This window comes from Postia placenta (genome assembly GCF_002117355.1).
Source record: "Postia placenta MAD-698-R-SB12 unplaced genomic scaffold POSPLAscaffold_17, whole genome shotgun sequence".
Taxonomy (NCBI): Eukaryota; Fungi; Basidiomycota; class Agaricomycetes; order Polyporales; family Adustoporiaceae; genus Rhodonia; species Rhodonia placenta.
In genome coordinates this window covers 169,327-186,704 of record NW_020169848.1, presented here as the reverse complement: position 1 = coordinate 186,704, position 17,378 = coordinate 169,327, and the positions used below count along the sequence as shown (strand labels likewise).

Here is a 17,378-nt window from a genome sequence, read left to right as displayed (position 1 = left end):
ATAGTCGTGCATTTCATGCCTGATTGCAGCTTCCGAGCTATCGAAGCATGTGAGTGCGGTCATGTCTCCTTGACGAGTCAATTAACCGACGAACCTTGAGCGTGTATTGCAGGTTGCGTCGTACGTAGTGGAGGATGCCAGTCTGCTCTGCCCGCTTGAATGTTCTCATAAAATGAGACGGTATGCCTGAAATATAAGCAAGAATCTAGAATAAGTGAGTCCTATCTGAGGACCATTTCTAATTTCCAAGGTGCTTTACTGAATGCTGCTCGAGGCCCAAGCGAACTTGTGATCCTCCTGCCGGCCCTTGCTGGCTTAGTCAACGCAAGTTTCGCGTTCCTTGCCGGCTGCATGGTGACTGATGCTATCGGCGTTGTGTAAATTAGACCGATGAACGCCCATAGCGTGTTGATGTCATAATGTCATACATGACCTTGTAAGTACAATTCCCCGAGTTAGTGCGTTGAGCTTATGCTGAGTTGCAGAACTTGCAGTCGTACCTCGATGACTCATCACGCGTATCGACAAGTGATACCTTTGTAGTCCATTTCAGCAACGATGCGTTTGGAAGTCATCATCTGGCTGACTGTACGCAAAACCTCGTGGACGTCACAATCCAAACTTGTTAGCGCTTGCTGTTACAGTATCTCTGTTACGGAGAACAGAAATCGCGGTCAAGTCGGTCCACACAATTGGTCGTCGAAGGATCTGAGATTACCCCTGACGCCCGTGAGTATGTGTTGAGCGTTGCCTCCACGAAATCGTATCACATTGGACAACTGTCATTGCGTGAGTGCATTACTACGAGTTACGTGGTACGCAGCGAAAGGCTAAGTGTCAAGCCTCTATCAGAGCTTCTGTAAGCGCCTCTTGCCCGGTGCAGTACTCCTGTGGCCGTCTTCAGTGCCCTTCAAGATGCCTGCCTTTTGCCACAGGTAGTTGCCATAATTCTGCTCCTTCATCCAGCTCTCGAGTGTATGCCCCTTGGGGTTGACCTTCCTGATCCACTCCATATCCCTCTTCACTATATCATCTCGCCAGAGCGCCCACCAGCCACGGAAGTTCAGCCTCCATGTGGTCGTGTCCAACCCTACCGTGCCCTCGTGCGCGACTGGTTGGTCGGCATTGTCCATGTTCTCCATCCAGTCGTCGATCGTCTGGTAGACAATTTCTACTTTCTGACCGGTTACCCTTTCGAACGTCGTCTTCAGATACTCCCAGTCGACCATCTCCGTTGCGATCGGCAGGTCCTTTCCGGAGGTCGTAGCGCGGTTGTCAAAAGTGTAACGCGCGAAGAAACCCAGATCGGAGAGCGCTATCATGGGGACGTGTCCGTTGCCAACCGGCGTCGCGAAGACAATCGTACCGTTCTCGCGTTTCTTCAAAGGGCCGAACATCATCTGGGCGGGTTATCAGTAAAGGACCCGTCAGAATTACAATGGACGAAACACACGTTGTGGAGCATATCCATATACGGTCCAGAAGTCACAATAGACCACGTCATGTCGGTCCCACTCACGGCGGATGGTTGAGCCTGCATCCATTCGGCGACACGGCCCTTGGCATCGTAGTGTTGGCACCTGTACGTCTCATTGTAGTTGCCCAACTAGCGAATATGTCAGCCACTCAACTAGTTATGACAGATTTCAGAAACCATCATACCTTGAATGCGTAGTCGAGATTGCTCCAAACGTAATGCCTCACTCCGGCTTGCTTCGCCAGCTCGAATATCCTCATTCCGATGTATATCTCCCACGGCTCTCCGATGGTGAACCCATCCGTGTTGACCCACGCGCCGTACACGCCTTCGAGCGCGGCCGCCACACTTCCAAAATGGTCGAAACGGCCTGAGGCACATATCGTCAGGAATGCTGCCACGGGACTGCGCGACGAGCGACCTGCCTTTTACACACTCGACGCCCTTGGTGATGAGCTCCTTGGCCCGACGACTCTCGGGGTCACGAGTAAGTGCTCGAATGGCGTACGGAGACGGCGAGCCATCTTCCTGAGGCGCGAGCAATTTGTCGACGACCGCGAGGCCCTGTGCCCCGGTGGCGCCGATAACAAGGATGAGTTTCTTGTCAGTGGAAGAAGGCATGATGGGAACAATGAACAGCCCTTGTAGCTCATACCTTTTATATGTCGTGCTCCGCTGTGTTCTCATGTAATATAATTCGGCGACGCCACCGAGTTCCCTGGATGGTGCGGAAGAACTCCGTCAGATTACATGTCCCTCTGCCTTGCGGAGGGTGCATCGCGTGGGCTGTCGAGTGATACCCTTCCCATATGGACTTGTCTAAATGAGCGGATCGGTGTCAAAGTGTCAGCCCGAGTGACCGCCTTAGTGCAGTTACGAGCAGTTACCTCCAAGGCACCCCGGGCATCCCGGAGTATTCCTCTTGAAGAGCCTATCTTAAAACTTTAATGTGTTCGGACTAAACATAGCCCACATTCGCAATCAGCATGCGATTACATTCCCAACAATTAGTACAAGTACACGAGAACGCTTAGACGATAATAGCTATGCATAGCCGACCGCGAGTCAAGGTAAAAAGACAGCAGCCTGCAAAATCAGCAGTACACAAGCTAGTAGACAGCAGAAGATACATATCACAATATAGAACCGTTTCGTAATTCCATAACTCATAGATAGCGCGTCGAACCTCTCGACGGCCTTCGTCTATCTATACCCGAGTCATCCCCGAGGCGTCGTTTCGTCGTTATTGTGCATGAAGCTGAAGTTTAACCGAACATCGGCGTCACCTTGCGCGCACCTGGCACGGGGTGCGCAGCAGGAGTTGTGCTCCTTTTAGTTGGTGAACTCGGCACCGAGGCGGACCCACTACGGACGTTGCTTGGGGTCTGTGGTCGCGAGGGCCTTCCCACTAGTGTCGGTATCTGCTTACACATGTTCGGTGGTGGTGCGCCAATGAGCCGAGATGTAGCCCAAGGGAGTTCGAAGCCTGAGCGGCTCGCAGCAGCAACGTATCGCGCGAGTTCAAGGTGTAGCGTGGGATAGTATGCAGTAGAAGCCTTCCGAGCCATCTGAGACCACACAACAGGCTGAGAATACGTTGTCGAGGTGACGTTTTATGGACTCACCACGATGATACGCTCAATACCCGACAGGAACATGTCCGTGTGGAATCGTACTGCCGAGTGACTGTCATTAGGTGGTAGTCGCTGACTCTCAGCTGCCTCAGCAAGGGCATTCAGGAACTTGAAGTGCGACGTCTGCAAAAAGACATTGTCAATGTTCCCACGCTCCTAATGAGGTGTCTTAGCAAAAGACAGACCATGTACGTCATAGCCTCAAACTCTACACCTCCGGTCATGCCGCCCGGTGCCCGAGGCTGCTGAACCATCCCCTCATCAACCTGGTCAAGAGCCCAGATCGTGTTCTTCCCGTGGCAGAACACCCAGAAATAGTCCCGGCATACGTTGCTGAGCTCCTCAAGGTAAGCCTTGTAAATTCTGGGAAGATGGAGGTTCTCGATGAACTCGTGCGGCTCGATTGTAGGGCTGGTCTGCTCAGCAGGAGGGGGGGCAGGTGTAAGCAGCAGCGACTTGATGAAGGAGAAGAGCGACATGTGCGGCGCCGGAAGTCTGATGAGGTTGCTCGTCACTGCCATGCTGGTACTGGCCTCCCAAGGCGCGGACAGGGTTCGTGCATGCCCGTAGGAGATAGCCTGAGACGCGCCGCCGCCTACGAATGGCAGCGCTGACGGTGGGTACAGTTCGAAAAGCACAAGGAGCAATTCAAGAATCAGATGGCGGGATGCCACATCGCCCGGTCGCTTGTCTGAGTACAGCAATGTAACCAATTGCGCGTACGGGGTAGGACAATAGCTGCGGAGTGCAGTACAGCCAACTTCAGACGTCGAGAGCGCCTTGAAACAACGCAGAAGTTCGTGAAGCATCTGGTCGTCGTGCTGTTCCTCTCTAGAGGTGGGTTAGTTTTAGACCACAGGCGGCCACGAGAACGCTACTGACCGCCACTCAACGTTCAATATCTCTTGCAGCCTAGAGAGCAGTGCAGCGTAACCACCGTTTTGAAGGAACGTCTGTGTCCAGCTTTGGATTGGTTAGACGATACACTGAATCTCTTGCTAAGAGTAACGACGTACCTAGTAGGCTCATTCCGCAGAAGGATCAGTAACTTCTTTATGGCTTCAACTTCAAGAGTGACTGTCGATACATTAACCAGCAGAGTGCACCACTCTTCTGGCGTGTTCGCGGTAATTTTTCCACGCTTGTCCTTTGGCAGCTTCTTCACGGCTTTCGTTTCCATTGCAGGAACAGCTGGACGTCGGGCAGCATCGACAGAGACGCCACGATCATGAGTAAGCGCATGTGGGGGTCCGTAGGAGTCATTCGAATTGTTGGTACCCTGCAGAGCATACCCCTCGGACTCCCGAGGCATCTCGATGGAGTCGATACTGCGGGCCCTACGAAGGCCCCGTAGCGTAAGAGGACCCACACTAGGCTTGGAGACGTTTTGCTTTTCTTTTGCAGACTTGATGAAGGCTGCCTTGACTGTCGGATCCATAGTAGCTAATCTGTCGCGCATATTACCGGGAATTTGGAGCTCATTCTGTCGCAGAAGTTTGTAAGCTTAGCATACAATCGACGTGACCATAAGCGTTGTGGCGATTCCTCTAGGGTCGATGACGATGCAAGTGAACACATGCGTTGTCACCAAGCACCGTCTCCGCAGAGTGCCTGGCAACGAGACAGGGGTAGGTCTAGTATCCTTGCCGCATCAGGACAGCTGTCATCCGTGATGGCAAGGTATGGAGGACGCCACAACGAAGATCTCATATAAATACACTTCGAACATACCAGCAGCGCCTCGAAATCTTGCCCGGTAGGGTACTCGTCCGTAGGCTGCTCTTTTCCCTTACGTTTCTTGCCCTTGTCAATGCGCGAAGGCTTGGTATTTGCATCCCCTGCGGGCGAAGGCTGATTCTCTTTGCCATTCGGAACAGACTCGTCGGGACCCGTAACCATCTGAAAGGTTGCCGAAGGCACCCGCCGAGAAGGCAGAAGACTTTTCAAATTCATAGTGACAGATACACGTTCAAACGAAGGAGTGGGGTGAGGGCAGAGGAAAGGGGTGGAAGGGGCTGAGCGTTGCTTTATAGCGGTGGCTGAAGTTGAACTTAAGGCGCGTGGCCGGGGTCATAAAGCCCTGTCGCGTCCATCACGTGCCCGCGACCAGATCCCATCAGGCACGTGCCCGCCGCGCTCGATCTCACTCGATCGCGAAATAGGCGAAACAATATTTCAAGGTTGTGCATTCTCTTCCATCCCGAGGTTGCGCAGCCAGGATGAGTAGCCTCATCTCTTGCGTGTCGTGGTACGCAACGATCATGCATTCTATCAGTACAATGAGCAGAATGATTGATTATCATGCGCAGGGTGAAACGAGGCGTAGCTGTTCAGCACCCGGAAAAATATGTACTCGATGATCAAGAGCTGCAGCGTGTCAGTGCTCTGGCGCGGATTGAGCTTGAAGATGCCCGGAAAGAACTTGAGGCGGCGCACAAGGCAGCAGGCCTGATGGGCGTGGGCGCCGAGGGAGAGGAAGCGGACGATGCAGACGAGGACGAGAGCGCATGGGTCGAGTGAGTCGGTCTCGTATCTATCACCCTGGCGAGGTCCCAAGTGAACAAGTTTGAAGTGAAGATGATGATGCCGAGAAAGATGTCATCGACGAGGACACACCGATGGATGTAGACGGCCCCGTATCAAAACCGGCTAAGGGCAGCAAGGACGACGATGATCTCGCCGAATACAATCTCGACGACTATGACGACGACGATAACGACGTTTTGCCAGGTCTGTTTCACCTTCAATGATATTGGTTTTCTATCATTGACATTTGATTCAGCGACGGGGCCGTTCAGTAACATCAAGGGTCTCACATATTATCGGAACAACGACGAGGATCCTTATATTACACTGAAAGAAGATGTGAGTGTAGATGTTGTATCCGCCAATGCAAGCTTACATCCCTCCAGGATGATGAAGTCGAGCGGGAAGAGCTCGAGGTCCTCCCCACCGACAATCTCCTCGTAACCGCCAAAACTGAAGACGACATTTCTCAACTCGAGATCTATGTCTACGACGAGTCCCAAGAAAACCTATACGCGCACCACGACCTGATGCTTCCCTCCTTTCCTCTTTGCCTTGAGTGGCTCGACTTCCCACCCGTCACCTCGCCCTCTGCACAGGGGTCTGCCGGCTCGCCCGCGAAGCAGTTCGGGAACTACATCGCGGTCGGTACGCTCGAGCCCGAGATCGAGATCTGGTCCCTTGACGTCGTCGAGGCGATGTATCCAGACATGGTCCTCGGTCGCCCGGACAAGACTGCGGCACACGTTCCGACGCCGCTCGGCACGGGCAAGAAGAAACGCAAAAAGACGAAGCACCGCGCAGCGTCTGCCGCGCATCACGTCGATGCAGTGCTTTCGCTTTCGTGGAATCGCACGCACCGCAATCTGCTCGCATCCGCGTCAGCAGATCGCACAGTGAAGTTGTGGGACCTCAACCGCGACCCGACGATCAGTGGGGTGGGTGAGGAGGGCCAGGGTGCGCTGCGCAGCTTCGACGTCCACAAGGACAAAGTGCAGGCAGTACAGTGGAATTCAAAAGAGCCGACAGTGCTCCTGACTGGAAGCTATGATCGGACAGTACGGACGTTTGACTCGAGAGCACCAGACGCCGGGGTGGTCGCTATGGTCGGTGCTGATGTAGAAGCAATACGATGGGATCCATGGGAAGCCCACGGTTTCTACGTAAGTGCTACCTTGTCGAGAGCCCGCGCGGATCACAATTGATGATGGGTAATGCTTGCAGGTATCCCTCGAAAACGGTCTTGTGCTCAACTTCGATGCAAGAACACTGCCTTCTAACATGAATTCGCCGTCCCCCGCCCGCTTCACACTTGCCGCTCACGATGGTGCTGCTTCTGCGTTGGACGTCAATCCACATATACGTGGCTGCCTAGCCACAGGCGGCACAGACAAGATCGTGAAGGTATGGAACGTGGTCGAGGATTCCGATTTGGAGAAACGCCAAGTCAGCCTGGTCATCTCACGGGATCTCGGCGTTGTAAGTGTAGTTCGGTTGCTGCGTTCCATAAGCCCGAGTTGATGGACTATTATCCAGGGCAAGGTGTTTTCAACTGCGTGGTCGCCCGACGACCCGCTCACTCTGGCTGCGGCGGGTTCTGCAGCGAAGATGCAAATATGGGACGTCGGCGCGAATGCTGGAGCGCGAAAAGCCCTCGGCCCCAAGCTTGCACAGGCAGGCAGGGAGTTGAAGGAAAAAACTGGTGGCGGTGTCGTCGGTGTCTCCAGCGACAACGAGGACAGTAGTGGAGATGAGGATGAAGGAGAAGAGTAAGATATGCCTCTTAGGGCAGTGGATGTCATGTCTTTACGTTCCTCTGTATTTGTTTTTATCTGTCCACGCTGCCATACTACATCGTGTGATACAAAGCAATCAGCGCAATATGGAATACAGCTCCAATTTACATCTACATAAAGTCATCAGGATTCGAGCCGAAGTCGTCGAGCGCCTCGTCATATATAGATGTATCGAGCCTGCAAAGTATGGGCAATCAGCTCAGATATCGCGCGCGTGGTTCAGCATCAACATCACGCACTTGTTCGAGACCTTTGCCGCGCCAAGAACAGGCTTCGCCGCCGCCTTTGGGTTCTTCTTCTTACCCGACGCCTTGTCGCGCTGCTCCTTCTGCTTCTCGTTCGCAAGCGTGGTGAGCACGCTTGCCGTCTTGCGTACCTCGACATCACGCAAGGGCATCGCGAGCTCGCGCACGTGGTGTTCGAGGAACGCCGCATACAGCGGCTTGCTCTGGTGCCGCTTGATCACGTACTCGATGATCTTGTTAGAGAGATCGACGAAGTCCTCTTTCGTCCGTGGTTGCGCGGAGATGAGGGAGTCGAGCTCCGAAGAGGACGTGCCTAGTTAGACACGCTTCGGATCAGCGTCGAGGAGCCCGGGAGAGAGGAGGAGACCTGCCTCCGAGGGCGGCAGCGCCGAGTAGATCCGCTGCATTGCTCAGATCCGCGTTGAGCTCCCTCTCCTTGTCCCGGCGTGCCTTCTCTCGGGGATCGAGCACTGCGTCCTCATCATAATCATCGTCGTCGCTGTCGTCGTCGTTTTGCGCTGCCTTCAAAGCTTCCTTCTCTGCAAGCTTCGCCTTCAGCGTTCCCTTCTTCTTTGGCGCCGCCACAGGCGCTGCAGACGGTTTCGGTTTTTCCTCTTCGTCCGAGGAGGCCTCCCAGTCGCTCTGGATGTTGAATGCAACAATTAATCAGCTGAGGGCACCCTCACGAAAGGCTGTGTATGCGAGACGTACCACAGGCCCCTTGTCCTCTTCATCTTCGCCCTCCCATTTGCTCTTCACGGGCTTCTTGACCGCGGGCACGGAGGGAGCAGGCGCGGGAGATTCATCCTCGGATGCCTCTAGACTCCATGCAAGCGTGAGAAGCGTCCTTCCAGACAGTCAGAGACGAAAGTACCCCAGTCGGACATTGCAGCACAGCGAGGAGGTACGGAGTATAAAGTCGAGTAAGGTAGTAGGAAGCAAGATTAATATTTGGACTTGCTCCCAATCGCACTGCGAGCGATTAGATCTCGCTCGCGGCAAGCCCCGAGCAATCGATTTCAAATGTACTCTCTCTGGCACTGGTCAGCACTCAGCACACACCATACGTACTTCCTTGCCAGTGGCCTGCATGCACGCCGCTCATTCTCTGGTATTAGCTTAGGGCAGGGATATCATTGGTTAGATGTCAATGCGGGCAGCATGATCACTGTTGTGATCGAAGTAAGTCAAAGAGCGTACAGGCATATGGCCACTTCAAAGTGATCATTGCTTAGGCGGATGGGACCAGAATCATCTCCAGAGATGCAGGCTACGTTAATGATGAAGCTGGGTAGCACGCTCACATGATCCGCGGAGTACAGACGAAAGACCATCCTTGTCATCCCTCAGGAAGATACTTTCGAACGTTGCTCATGCCACCGCCATTCTCTCGTGGACGACTGTCGCCGATATGGCCCTCGCCACGATCGTATGCTTGATTGCTGTGGTCCCTACCTTTGTCGGCGTGCGATCCATTGGGCATCCAACTTGAAGAACGCCTCGGAGTCCCACCTTTCGGACACTGCCCACGCATAGCACGTACCTGAATATGAGTCTATGGCCGGACCGCCAAGACGACAAGACTCAATTGTCAATCACAAAAAGCCAATTTTAGAACTGGTGCGTTATACTCTTTTCATCGCTTGTTATGAATGTCGACGTAAATATCACCAAGAGACTCTGAATGCTCACACGCCTGACCAGAGTCAGCACGTCCAACATACTTGTCCTATATTTTTCACCGGGTGGCCGCCCATGTATGCAGTACAAGCTCCCGTAAGATTATCAGTACACCTTGTCGAATATCTCTGGTCCCATGTCAGATAATTCTCCCGGATTCTCATGTCACCAAGGAGCTCTACCGCCTCGTCATCAAGGTAGATGGAACCGCCAAATGAAGCGTTCGAACTCGCGGCCAGCACCTCGTGCAGCGCGTCCACTGTAGGCGACGACGCTACAAAGGTGTCAAGACGCCACAGGTACGCCGACAGGCCATAGAGTTCGCTAGTAACTGCAGCTTGTACCGATTCGGATAGGAAACAGGGCCAACCCAGCTCGAGTACAAAATGGCGAGTGCGCGCTCTGGTTGCTTGTTTGCGGCATCCAAGACCCACTCTTTCTCGAAGCACCGTGTGAGTTCAGACTTGAGCTTCAGCTCTCTTGGCGAAGGGCGAATAGCGAGGTATCGTAGACACGGCTGGTAGCTGAGTGAGCACAATTACATCGGGCTTCGGGGCGGTCATGTAGTCTGTTGGTGCAATGAAGAGCTTTCCCGAATACCGCTTCTCGCGACGATCGCGTAGTCCATCGAAGCTGTTGTGGCTAAGCAAGCAGGACGAGACGTACATAGATACACATCGTGCATACAACATTCCAGACCACCATGCTTTGCCCAGACATTACAATCAACCTCTCGCTCGAGGCGGAGCAGGCTGCCGAACCCGTTTTTTTGTATTGTGTCAGATGATTGGGTGAGAATAATTAGTTCGAGAACGTACACAGTGCGTCCGATGAAGGCGAAGTCGTTCATCGTTCATCCTTATTGCTTCCCCGAATCCCTTCTAGTTATCTACGGAAGGAGTACAAAGGTCTTGGCTCGAACACCAGCTCCGCTCTTGCGACTCACATTCTGGTGCATGGGCACAGGTTGGCAGATCGGTGCGATGTGGCTTGTGCCTCCCACCCGAAGAGCGTGTACTGACGGTGGATTACGAGCCCTCTTCCTTGGAGTAGGATGACCTGCACAGCCTTTAGTAAAATAGCCCGCACAGCCCCTGATAGGATGGCCCGAACAGCCCCTAGCCTCAGGGGTTCCGTCTGAATTGCTCATTGTTGCAGCGCGCGCCGTTGGCGTTTGTGTGAGTAGCCGTCGACATGAGGTGGACGGATCACTACTTGTGATTACTGCAGGAGTTAATTAATAGGGAAACAGCGCTGACAACGGAGCTTAGGCAGTGAGGCTACAGTGTGCGCCACCGCATCGCGAAGGTCTGCCAAGTTTGGATCGAGTGCGACTGATTCAAACAAAGCGAACTCATTTAGTACAATGTTCAGATTTGCTGCCAATGTGTATGTTCCCTGTTCAACGTGTCACATCAAGGTGTGGCTTTCCCCATTGTACGTGACATATAATCCCCTCAACCCCCCAACCCCCCCTCTTCCCATTGTGTCCTATTCAAAAACCCGATGTGAGCTCCGCTGCGCTCCATGAACATTCTGAGCTAGGCGACGCGCCTATTATCGCGTTCATCTAGCGAGGCATATGAGAGCCAGTCGCTGAGGAGAATATAAGACTCACGATGATTCAATCAATGCAATGTTGGCGACAGCATTCAGAGGAGCAGACCGGCGGCGAATATTCTTCCGGGAGCTCCTCTGTCACGGGTAAGGCAGCAGCGGTAGCACTCATGGAAACTACCACAAGAGACGTTATGATAAAGAGAAAGCGCATAGCGATAGGCTAAATCCAGGACTTAATCTGTGAAGGTGCTCAAGATGAAGATCTGGCTCTCCCCGAGACACAACGAAGTATATATACCTCACGGCGTGGGCCTATTGAGATTGAGTGGGTTGTGAGCCAAATGCGAAATATCAGTGCAATTTTGTAATGCAGACAGGAGTTACACTAGGCTTTCAACAGTGGGATGCCAATCGCCTTATAGATTTTATGTGTGGCCGATATCCACGGAGTCAGCCATTTTTTGGGAAAAGCAGTATACTGTATTAGCGATAATTGTCGCTGTCTAGACATGTCTGAGAAGTTAGGCTATATGTAGCATCCCTACTGTCAAACTACTTATCTGCTGGTAGCATAGTGCCGCCTGGGGGCTTGTTAATGCTGCCACAGCCGTAACTGCTTTGCGAATGATGCTTACCCGTATGATGCAATTTGAATATTGTCCGGCTGGAGATACTTACCGGGCACACACATCCACGTTGTTGAATTGATTGGTGTCTACCTGTCAATGAAGCATAGCGATGGGCGCCATAGTGTCATGGTAGCAGTGTCAAGACGTTCCTGGTCGTGAGACTGGCAGCGCCCGTTACGGCATTCACCGAATCCGAGTCTAATATGATGCAAAGCTGCGAACTTGAAAAGTAAGGCATTCATGAATATAGAGAACGATTACATCTCTTGTGGCGCGCTGGCAGAAGTGACTCACAGCTGTGCAGACTTATTGCAATGAAGTTGATTCATGCTTACCGCATTGCAAGTCACGGTATAACGACAGCGAGATGTTGTCTCCCCTATAGGCAGCCTACAATAGAGCGCCCTTTTTGATGGTTAGAGGATCTAACAAACATAAGCACGTGACAATAACTTATCCTCGAAGGATTGGCTAACATCCTTCAAGTTCACAATGAGACTTAGCGACTAACTCCGAGATTCCTCCTTCATATGCACACCCTAACTAACTTAGAAATAGCCAACCGGTTTGTGTTATCCTCTGACGGGCGTGACTACTAACAATAATCACACCAAGATAATAATGGATCACTTGAACGAGGGCTTGTGTTGTGTCGACTATTGTCATGTATTTTGACAGATAATATCCGTGCCATTGGCATGGCAGTCTCCGTAGTTGTTTTTTGGCCGTTCGTAGGCCTACCTGTGGCGGTTTTCTTTTACAATAGACTGACATACATTTAAAAACTCCCATCGACAACTTCCTGGCTCCACCCACAACTATAAGTGCTCTCACCTCGTATACCACTTCCAGACATCATGGACGACGCGACTCTCGTATCACTGTCCCTCGATGATATCGAATCCTACGAGTCCGTCAACAAGCTCTTTGTAAAGCCGTCGCTTGCGCGAAAGCTGTCTCTCTTGTCGGTCTCGTCAAGTGACAGTACAGACACCCTCCTCCCTCAGCCAGTCGCCTCGTCAATCGGCACAGAGACGCTACACACGCGAACGAGGTCCATACTCAAGCGCCTCGCCTCGTACATCCGCCGCTCTCCCGGAATGGCCGTCTCGCTCCTCGATGTAGTCGACCCATTCATTGTGCTGCTCTTCGGGATCATCCCGTGCGTCGCCGGAATCCTTTTGTCCATTTTCAGCGCGTTATTCGGTTTCATCATCCTGGGTGGTTATGAGCCGTATCATTCCGCCGACGGAGGGATATGGGCTGCAAGCGCCGCCGGTGGCGCGGTCTTGGGGCTCGTTAGCGGGATCCTGGTAGGCACCGTCGGACTTCGCACGGAAACCCGCGACCGTAACGTATGGCTGGCCATTGCTGGGCTGGCTATCCTAGCTGGCGTTTTTGGACAAGCACTCGGAGTGATCATGCTACCTGCGGGAAAATCTGGAGGGCTGGATGTGGTACACGCGCTAAAAGCAAGTGCGTGGGGCTTCCCTGGAACGGCTATTATGATGATATCAGTCTGGTGCCAAGGGTTATACGGGAGGGATTGAGGGAGTTACGTAACTGGATGCGAGTGGTGGGCGGACTGGCTTGTGCAATCTCGATCGTTCCGTTCATTGTGCATTACTACATATTCGTCAGTTACTCCTGTCTTAAAATTAGTTGAGGACTCCTATTCAATTTCCGTCGCAAGTATGTCATGATGAACTTCACCAGACGTCAAAAAGTGCGACTACCGTAGGGCTTGTTGCGCGGTATTATTTCCTGCACAGCTGTTTCCCGAGTGAGCGATCCAGAGAGCACGATTTGGCACGAGTACCGTCATCTCGAGTGAAGTCAAGGAAGCCGAGGAGCTATGCTACGTGACAGAATTCAGAAACAACAGGCCATGTCAGCCGTTAAGGCTCTCTGCAGCGCACAGCATACGATGCAACTATGACGTCCATCAGACCAAACGACGTACAGCAATGCTGAAGCACTCACCTGCGCTTGGCGTGCATCAGGCTCATGCATTGTCCGCGTTGAGGTGATCACCCCCAATGATTCACAGGATGACCGCGTCTTGCCTCGTGTCTAGGCAGCATGCCGTACCTGCAATCCCAAACTTACCGCAGGAAGCCGGTCAATAGTCACAGGCTGGCAGCATGTCGAGTAAATGTGAAATGGATGCTGTGTGTTCGAGGGTGCTTGCAGATTGTATGGACACCGCCATACTATACAGGGAAAGCTAAACGAGAATAGCTTCCGTTTGTGAGATTCAATTGATACACGACATACGTATGTGGCGCGTGGGTGTGGTCAAAGCGATCATGCCAAAGCCTAGTGGCGTAGGTTGCGTACGCGCTCAAAGCACGTACTACAATAGCAGACGCCACCAAAAACAAACAAAAACGGGCAGGTGACAATAACTGATCACTGAAGGAGTGACTAACGTCCTTCAAGTTCACAGCTAGACTTAGTGACTGACTCCCAGATTTTCCATATTGCACACCCGAACTGACCTGAAATAGCCACCATTTTCTGGTGAGCGTGACTACCAACAATAATCACACCAAGCTAATAACGGGCCACCGCAAAATATTCGTGTCATTGGCAGGGCTTTCTCCGTTGTTGTCTTTTGGCCGTGCATAGGCCTACCTGTGGCGGTGTTCTCACACCAGGCCGACACACATATATAAGTCTCTCCTCGACATCCTCCCCGCTCCATCCACAACTAGAAGTACCCTCACCTCGTATACCACCTCCGGACATCATGGACGGCGCCACTCTTGTATCACTGTCCCTTGACGACATCGAAGCCTACGAGTCCGCCAGCAAGCCTTCCATCAAGCAGTCGCTCGCGCGAAAGCGGTCGATCTCGTCGATCTCGTCTTTCTCGTCAAGTGACAGTACAGACCCCCTCCTCCCCGAACCAGTCACCTCGTCGATCGGCGCAGAGACGCTGAATGCGCGGACGAAGGGCATAGTGAGGCGCATCGCCTCGTACATCCGCCCCCAGCCAGTCGTCTCGTCGACCGACGGGAAGACGATGTACGCGAAGACGAAGGCCACACTGAAGCGCCTCACTTCATACATCCGCCTCCCCGATGAAGACGACGCATACTTCCTGCTGTTCTGCGCAATCTTCCCATGCGGCATCGGGATCCTTTTGTCCATGTTCAGCGCGTTCTTCGGCGCGGGCTTCCTGAGTGGCCATGAGCCGTATCGTTCCGCCGACGGGGGGTTATGGGCTGCAGGCGCCGCCGGTGGCGCGGTCTTGGGGCTTGTTAGCGGGATCCTGCTATTCATAGTCGGAGTTCGCATGGAGATCCCCAGGCGTTTCGAGTGGCTGGTCATAGGGGCGCTGGCTGCCCTAGTCGGCATCTTTGGGCAAGCACTCGGAGTGATCATGCTGCCCGCGGGAGAATCTGGAGGGCTGGATGTGAGACACGCGCTGATAGCAAGTGTGACCGGCTTCCCTGTCGCGGGACCATGGGTGCTGTCACTCTTCTACCAAAGGGATGATTGAGGGAGTTGTGTAACTGGATGCGGACTGACTTGTGCGATCTCGATTTTGTTTGTTGTCCATTACCTATTCGTCTGTTGCTCCTGTTTTGTAATTAGTTGAGGACTCTTATTTGATTGCTGTCGCAAGTATACGTGGACTTTACCAGATGTTACAAAGTGTGACTCTCGTAGGACTTGCTGCGCGGTATCACCTCCTGCACAGCTAGGCTTCTAAGTGGGCGATTCAGAGAGCACGGTTCATGAGTATAATCTCGGGTGAAGTCGGAAAAGCCAAGGGGCCACGTTACGTGGCAGAAACAGCTTCCGGTTATGTCAACCATTAGGGTTCCCTGCGGCGCATAGCACACCATGCAACTATGACGTCTATCAGACTCAAAGACGTACAGCAACGCTGAAGCACTCACCTGCGCTTGGCGTGTATCAAACCCATGCATTGTCCGCGTTGAGGTGACCATCCCCAACGGTTCACAAGAGGTTCTTCGATGAGCGTGTCTTGCCTCATGCCTAGGCGGCACGCCGTATCTGCAGCCCCAAGCTTACCGAAGGAAGCCGGTCAATAGTCACGCGCTGGCAGCATGCCGAGTAAACGTAAAATGAATGCTGTTAATTCGAGGGTGCTTACATATTATATGGACACCGCGATACTATACAAGGAAAGCTAGACGAGCATAAGCTTAGTTTGTGAGATTCAGTTAGTACATGACCACATGCCGACAGTCGGTCAAGGTGCATGCCCACGAACAGGATGCGAGCGGTATATGGGCTTCGCACTGCGCATCAGGGACTTCCGTGCATGAAGCTGGCCAGTTCATGTTAGCGATAAGAACGTGAAGGTCGCGATAGTGGCACATCTCAGGGTATCGGCCTGATTCGCGTCGGACTGGCGGTAAGAGGAGTCATTCATAGGAGGGGTTGTCATAAATAGGCACACAGTAGAACACAGCAAAAGCAGAAGAGACGTGCAAAGCGGTGGGATGGGACGAGCGATACAGGGTGACGAGGGGTTACGAGGAAAACTTTGATCCGAGTAGTGGTACAGCGCTAATAGTATACAATGGGCATCGAAGGGAAGCACGAAGATGACATGGGAAAATACGCATTCTGTAAGGGACACGGGCCGAGCTGCCGCTCGAAGGAACAAGGAGTAGTGGTTATCGGGACGAACCTGAACCACAAGGCTGTACGAAACAAGGTTTCGCCAGCGCCACGCTTCCGTTCATGCAGGCATCCTTTGGAAGACCCATCACTTCAGTTGTATAGAAGCGAAAAACACAATTGCACGTCATTCAAAGACACGGAAGTAACAAACGACTGGGCTTACTCTTGCTCAAGATCTGAACTAGCCCCTAGTCACTGGGTGGCTTCAAGTCAAATCCCTTCCAGGCGACGGGCATCCACCTGAACATGACCCGGCAGTGGAGTATGGTAGCCGCAAGCTGTCCTGCGAGGGAGGCGTCGTCCGCAGCACGCTGCCAATAGTGGTCGAACCCATGCCCTGAGAGAAACACTAGGACGGGTGCAAGGACAAGCGCCACGCGCACCGTGTTTGCCGCGTCGGCGAGCAGTGAGGAGGCGAGGACGGGCCAGGGATACCGTTTGAGAGCGGGGCTGCGCATGTCGTGATGCCAGATGCGATAAAAGCCGACGACAGTGAGGACGTAGGGGATTGTGTATATGGTGGCGCTCATGCCGCCGATAATGCTGTGCGCGAACATGGGGTGATAGAAGGCATACATCGCTGCAGAAATGACGGGCAGAGCGACGAAGGCGGTTTGGCACGACAAGTAACAGATAACGCAGAATACCGACAGGTAGGCGATGAACCTCACGAGGCGTCCAAGTATATCAGAGAGGTAGATGTCTATTACTTCGGTCTCTTCTTCTGGGGCCACCCTGGGTGCGGTTCGAGCAGGCTGCATCGGTCGCGGTCAGCAAATGACACAGTATTCCGAACGTGGATTGTCCGGGAGGAGAGAAGACACACCATGGTAAATCCCTCGAGAGTTTGGACGGGCAGTACTGGTTGGAATGCAAAGTTTGGGTGTCAACAATGCACTTAAGCAGCACCTACGGCGTCCAGTGGTCAGACCTCTCTTTCGATGGAACTTCCGCTATCGCTGTGGCCACATTCCGGTGGGGACCACTTGACACTCACCGGCTTGATCACAAGGGCTCGAGGAGGTGTAGGAGTAGCACAAATACAAGCTAGTGGTGGACCACTGCAGTACAATACGACTGGCGCACAGGACGTGGAGATGTGTCAATGGTGGACTAAAGCGGAGACTCCAAAGGCAGGGAAGACACTCCTCGCGGCGCTTGAGAGT

The 17,378-nt window shown here is 53.0% G+C and overlaps 7 protein-coding genes across 7 annotated transcripts; 3 read left to right on the top strand and 4 right to left on the bottom strand.

Annotated features, from left to right (window-relative positions):
- Positions 1–848: 848 nt before the first annotated feature.
- POSPLADRAFT_1156292 (hypothetical protein) lies at positions 849–2,098 on the bottom strand (the record flags this gene model as incomplete). Its single annotated transcript, XM_024487057.1, has 4 exons — positions 849–1,400; positions 1,520–1,606; positions 1,663–1,825; positions 1,914–2,098. 4 exons carry the CDS (start codon positions 2,096–2,098, stop codon positions 849–851), a joined length of 987 nt encoding a protein of 328 aa, XP_024334391.1.
- Positions 2,099–2,454: 356 nt separating this feature from the next.
- On the bottom strand, positions 2,455–5,064 carry POSPLADRAFT_1076172 (hypothetical protein; the record flags this gene model as incomplete). The annotated part of the gene is made up of 6 exons (XM_024482894.1): positions 2,455–3,045; positions 3,103–3,234; positions 3,297–3,942; positions 3,994–4,074; positions 4,128–4,594; positions 4,843–5,064. 6 exons carry the CDS (start codon positions 5,062–5,064, stop codon positions 2,743–2,745), a joined length of 1,851 nt encoding a protein of 616 aa, XP_024334390.1. The 3' UTR covers positions 2,455–2,742.
- A 232-nt stretch (positions 5,065–5,296) lies between these two features.
- On the top strand, positions 5,297–7,474 carry POSPLADRAFT_1185570 (hypothetical protein). Its single transcript, XM_024489158.1, has 7 exons — positions 5,297–5,359; positions 5,421–5,627; positions 5,684–5,841; positions 5,894–5,976; positions 6,024–6,800; positions 6,862–7,116; positions 7,174–7,474. The coding sequence occupies exons 1-7, from the start codon at positions 5,331–5,333 to the stop codon at positions 7,408–7,410; spliced, it is 1,746 nt and encodes a 581-aa protein (XP_024334389.1). The 5' UTR covers positions 5,297–5,330; the 3' UTR covers positions 7,411–7,474.
- Positions 7,475–7,632: 158 nt separating this feature from the next.
- On the bottom strand, positions 7,633–10,208 carry POSPLADRAFT_1156280 (hypothetical protein; the record flags this gene model as incomplete). The annotated part of the gene is made up of 9 exons (XM_024487055.1): positions 7,633–7,879; positions 8,046–8,320; positions 8,390–8,525; positions 8,750–8,764; positions 9,134–9,261; positions 9,403–9,632; positions 9,662–9,875; positions 9,901–9,991; positions 10,177–10,208. The coding sequence occupies 9 exons, from the start codon at positions 10,206–10,208 to the stop codon at positions 7,633–7,635; spliced, it is 1,368 nt and encodes a 455-aa protein (XP_024334388.1).
- A 2,196-nt stretch (positions 10,209–12,404) lies between these two features.
- Positions 12,405–13,624, top strand: POSPLADRAFT_1049830 (hypothetical protein; the record flags this gene model as incomplete). The annotated part of the gene is made up of 4 exons (XM_024479853.1): positions 12,405–12,709; positions 12,743–13,023; positions 13,241–13,330; positions 13,497–13,624. 4 exons carry the CDS (start codon positions 12,405–12,407, stop codon positions 13,622–13,624), a joined length of 804 nt encoding a protein of 267 aa, XP_024334387.1.
- A 675-nt stretch (positions 13,625–14,299) lies between these two features.
- Positions 14,300–15,055, top strand: POSPLADRAFT_1156316 (hypothetical protein; the record flags this gene model as incomplete). Its single annotated transcript, XM_024487060.1, has 1 exon — positions 14,300–15,055. The coding sequence occupies one exon, from the start codon at positions 14,300–14,302 to the stop codon at positions 15,053–15,055; it is 756 nt and encodes a 251-aa protein (XP_024334386.1).
- A 1,345-nt stretch (positions 15,056–16,400) lies between these two features.
- POSPLADRAFT_1049828 (hypothetical protein) lies at positions 16,401–17,041 on the bottom strand (the record flags this gene model as incomplete). The annotated part of the gene is made up of 2 exons (XM_024479852.1): positions 16,401–16,967; positions 17,039–17,041. The coding sequence occupies 2 exons, from the start codon at positions 17,039–17,041 to the stop codon at positions 16,401–16,403; spliced, it is 570 nt and encodes a 189-aa protein (XP_024334385.1).
- Between the last annotated feature and the right edge of the window lie 337 nt (positions 17,042–17,378).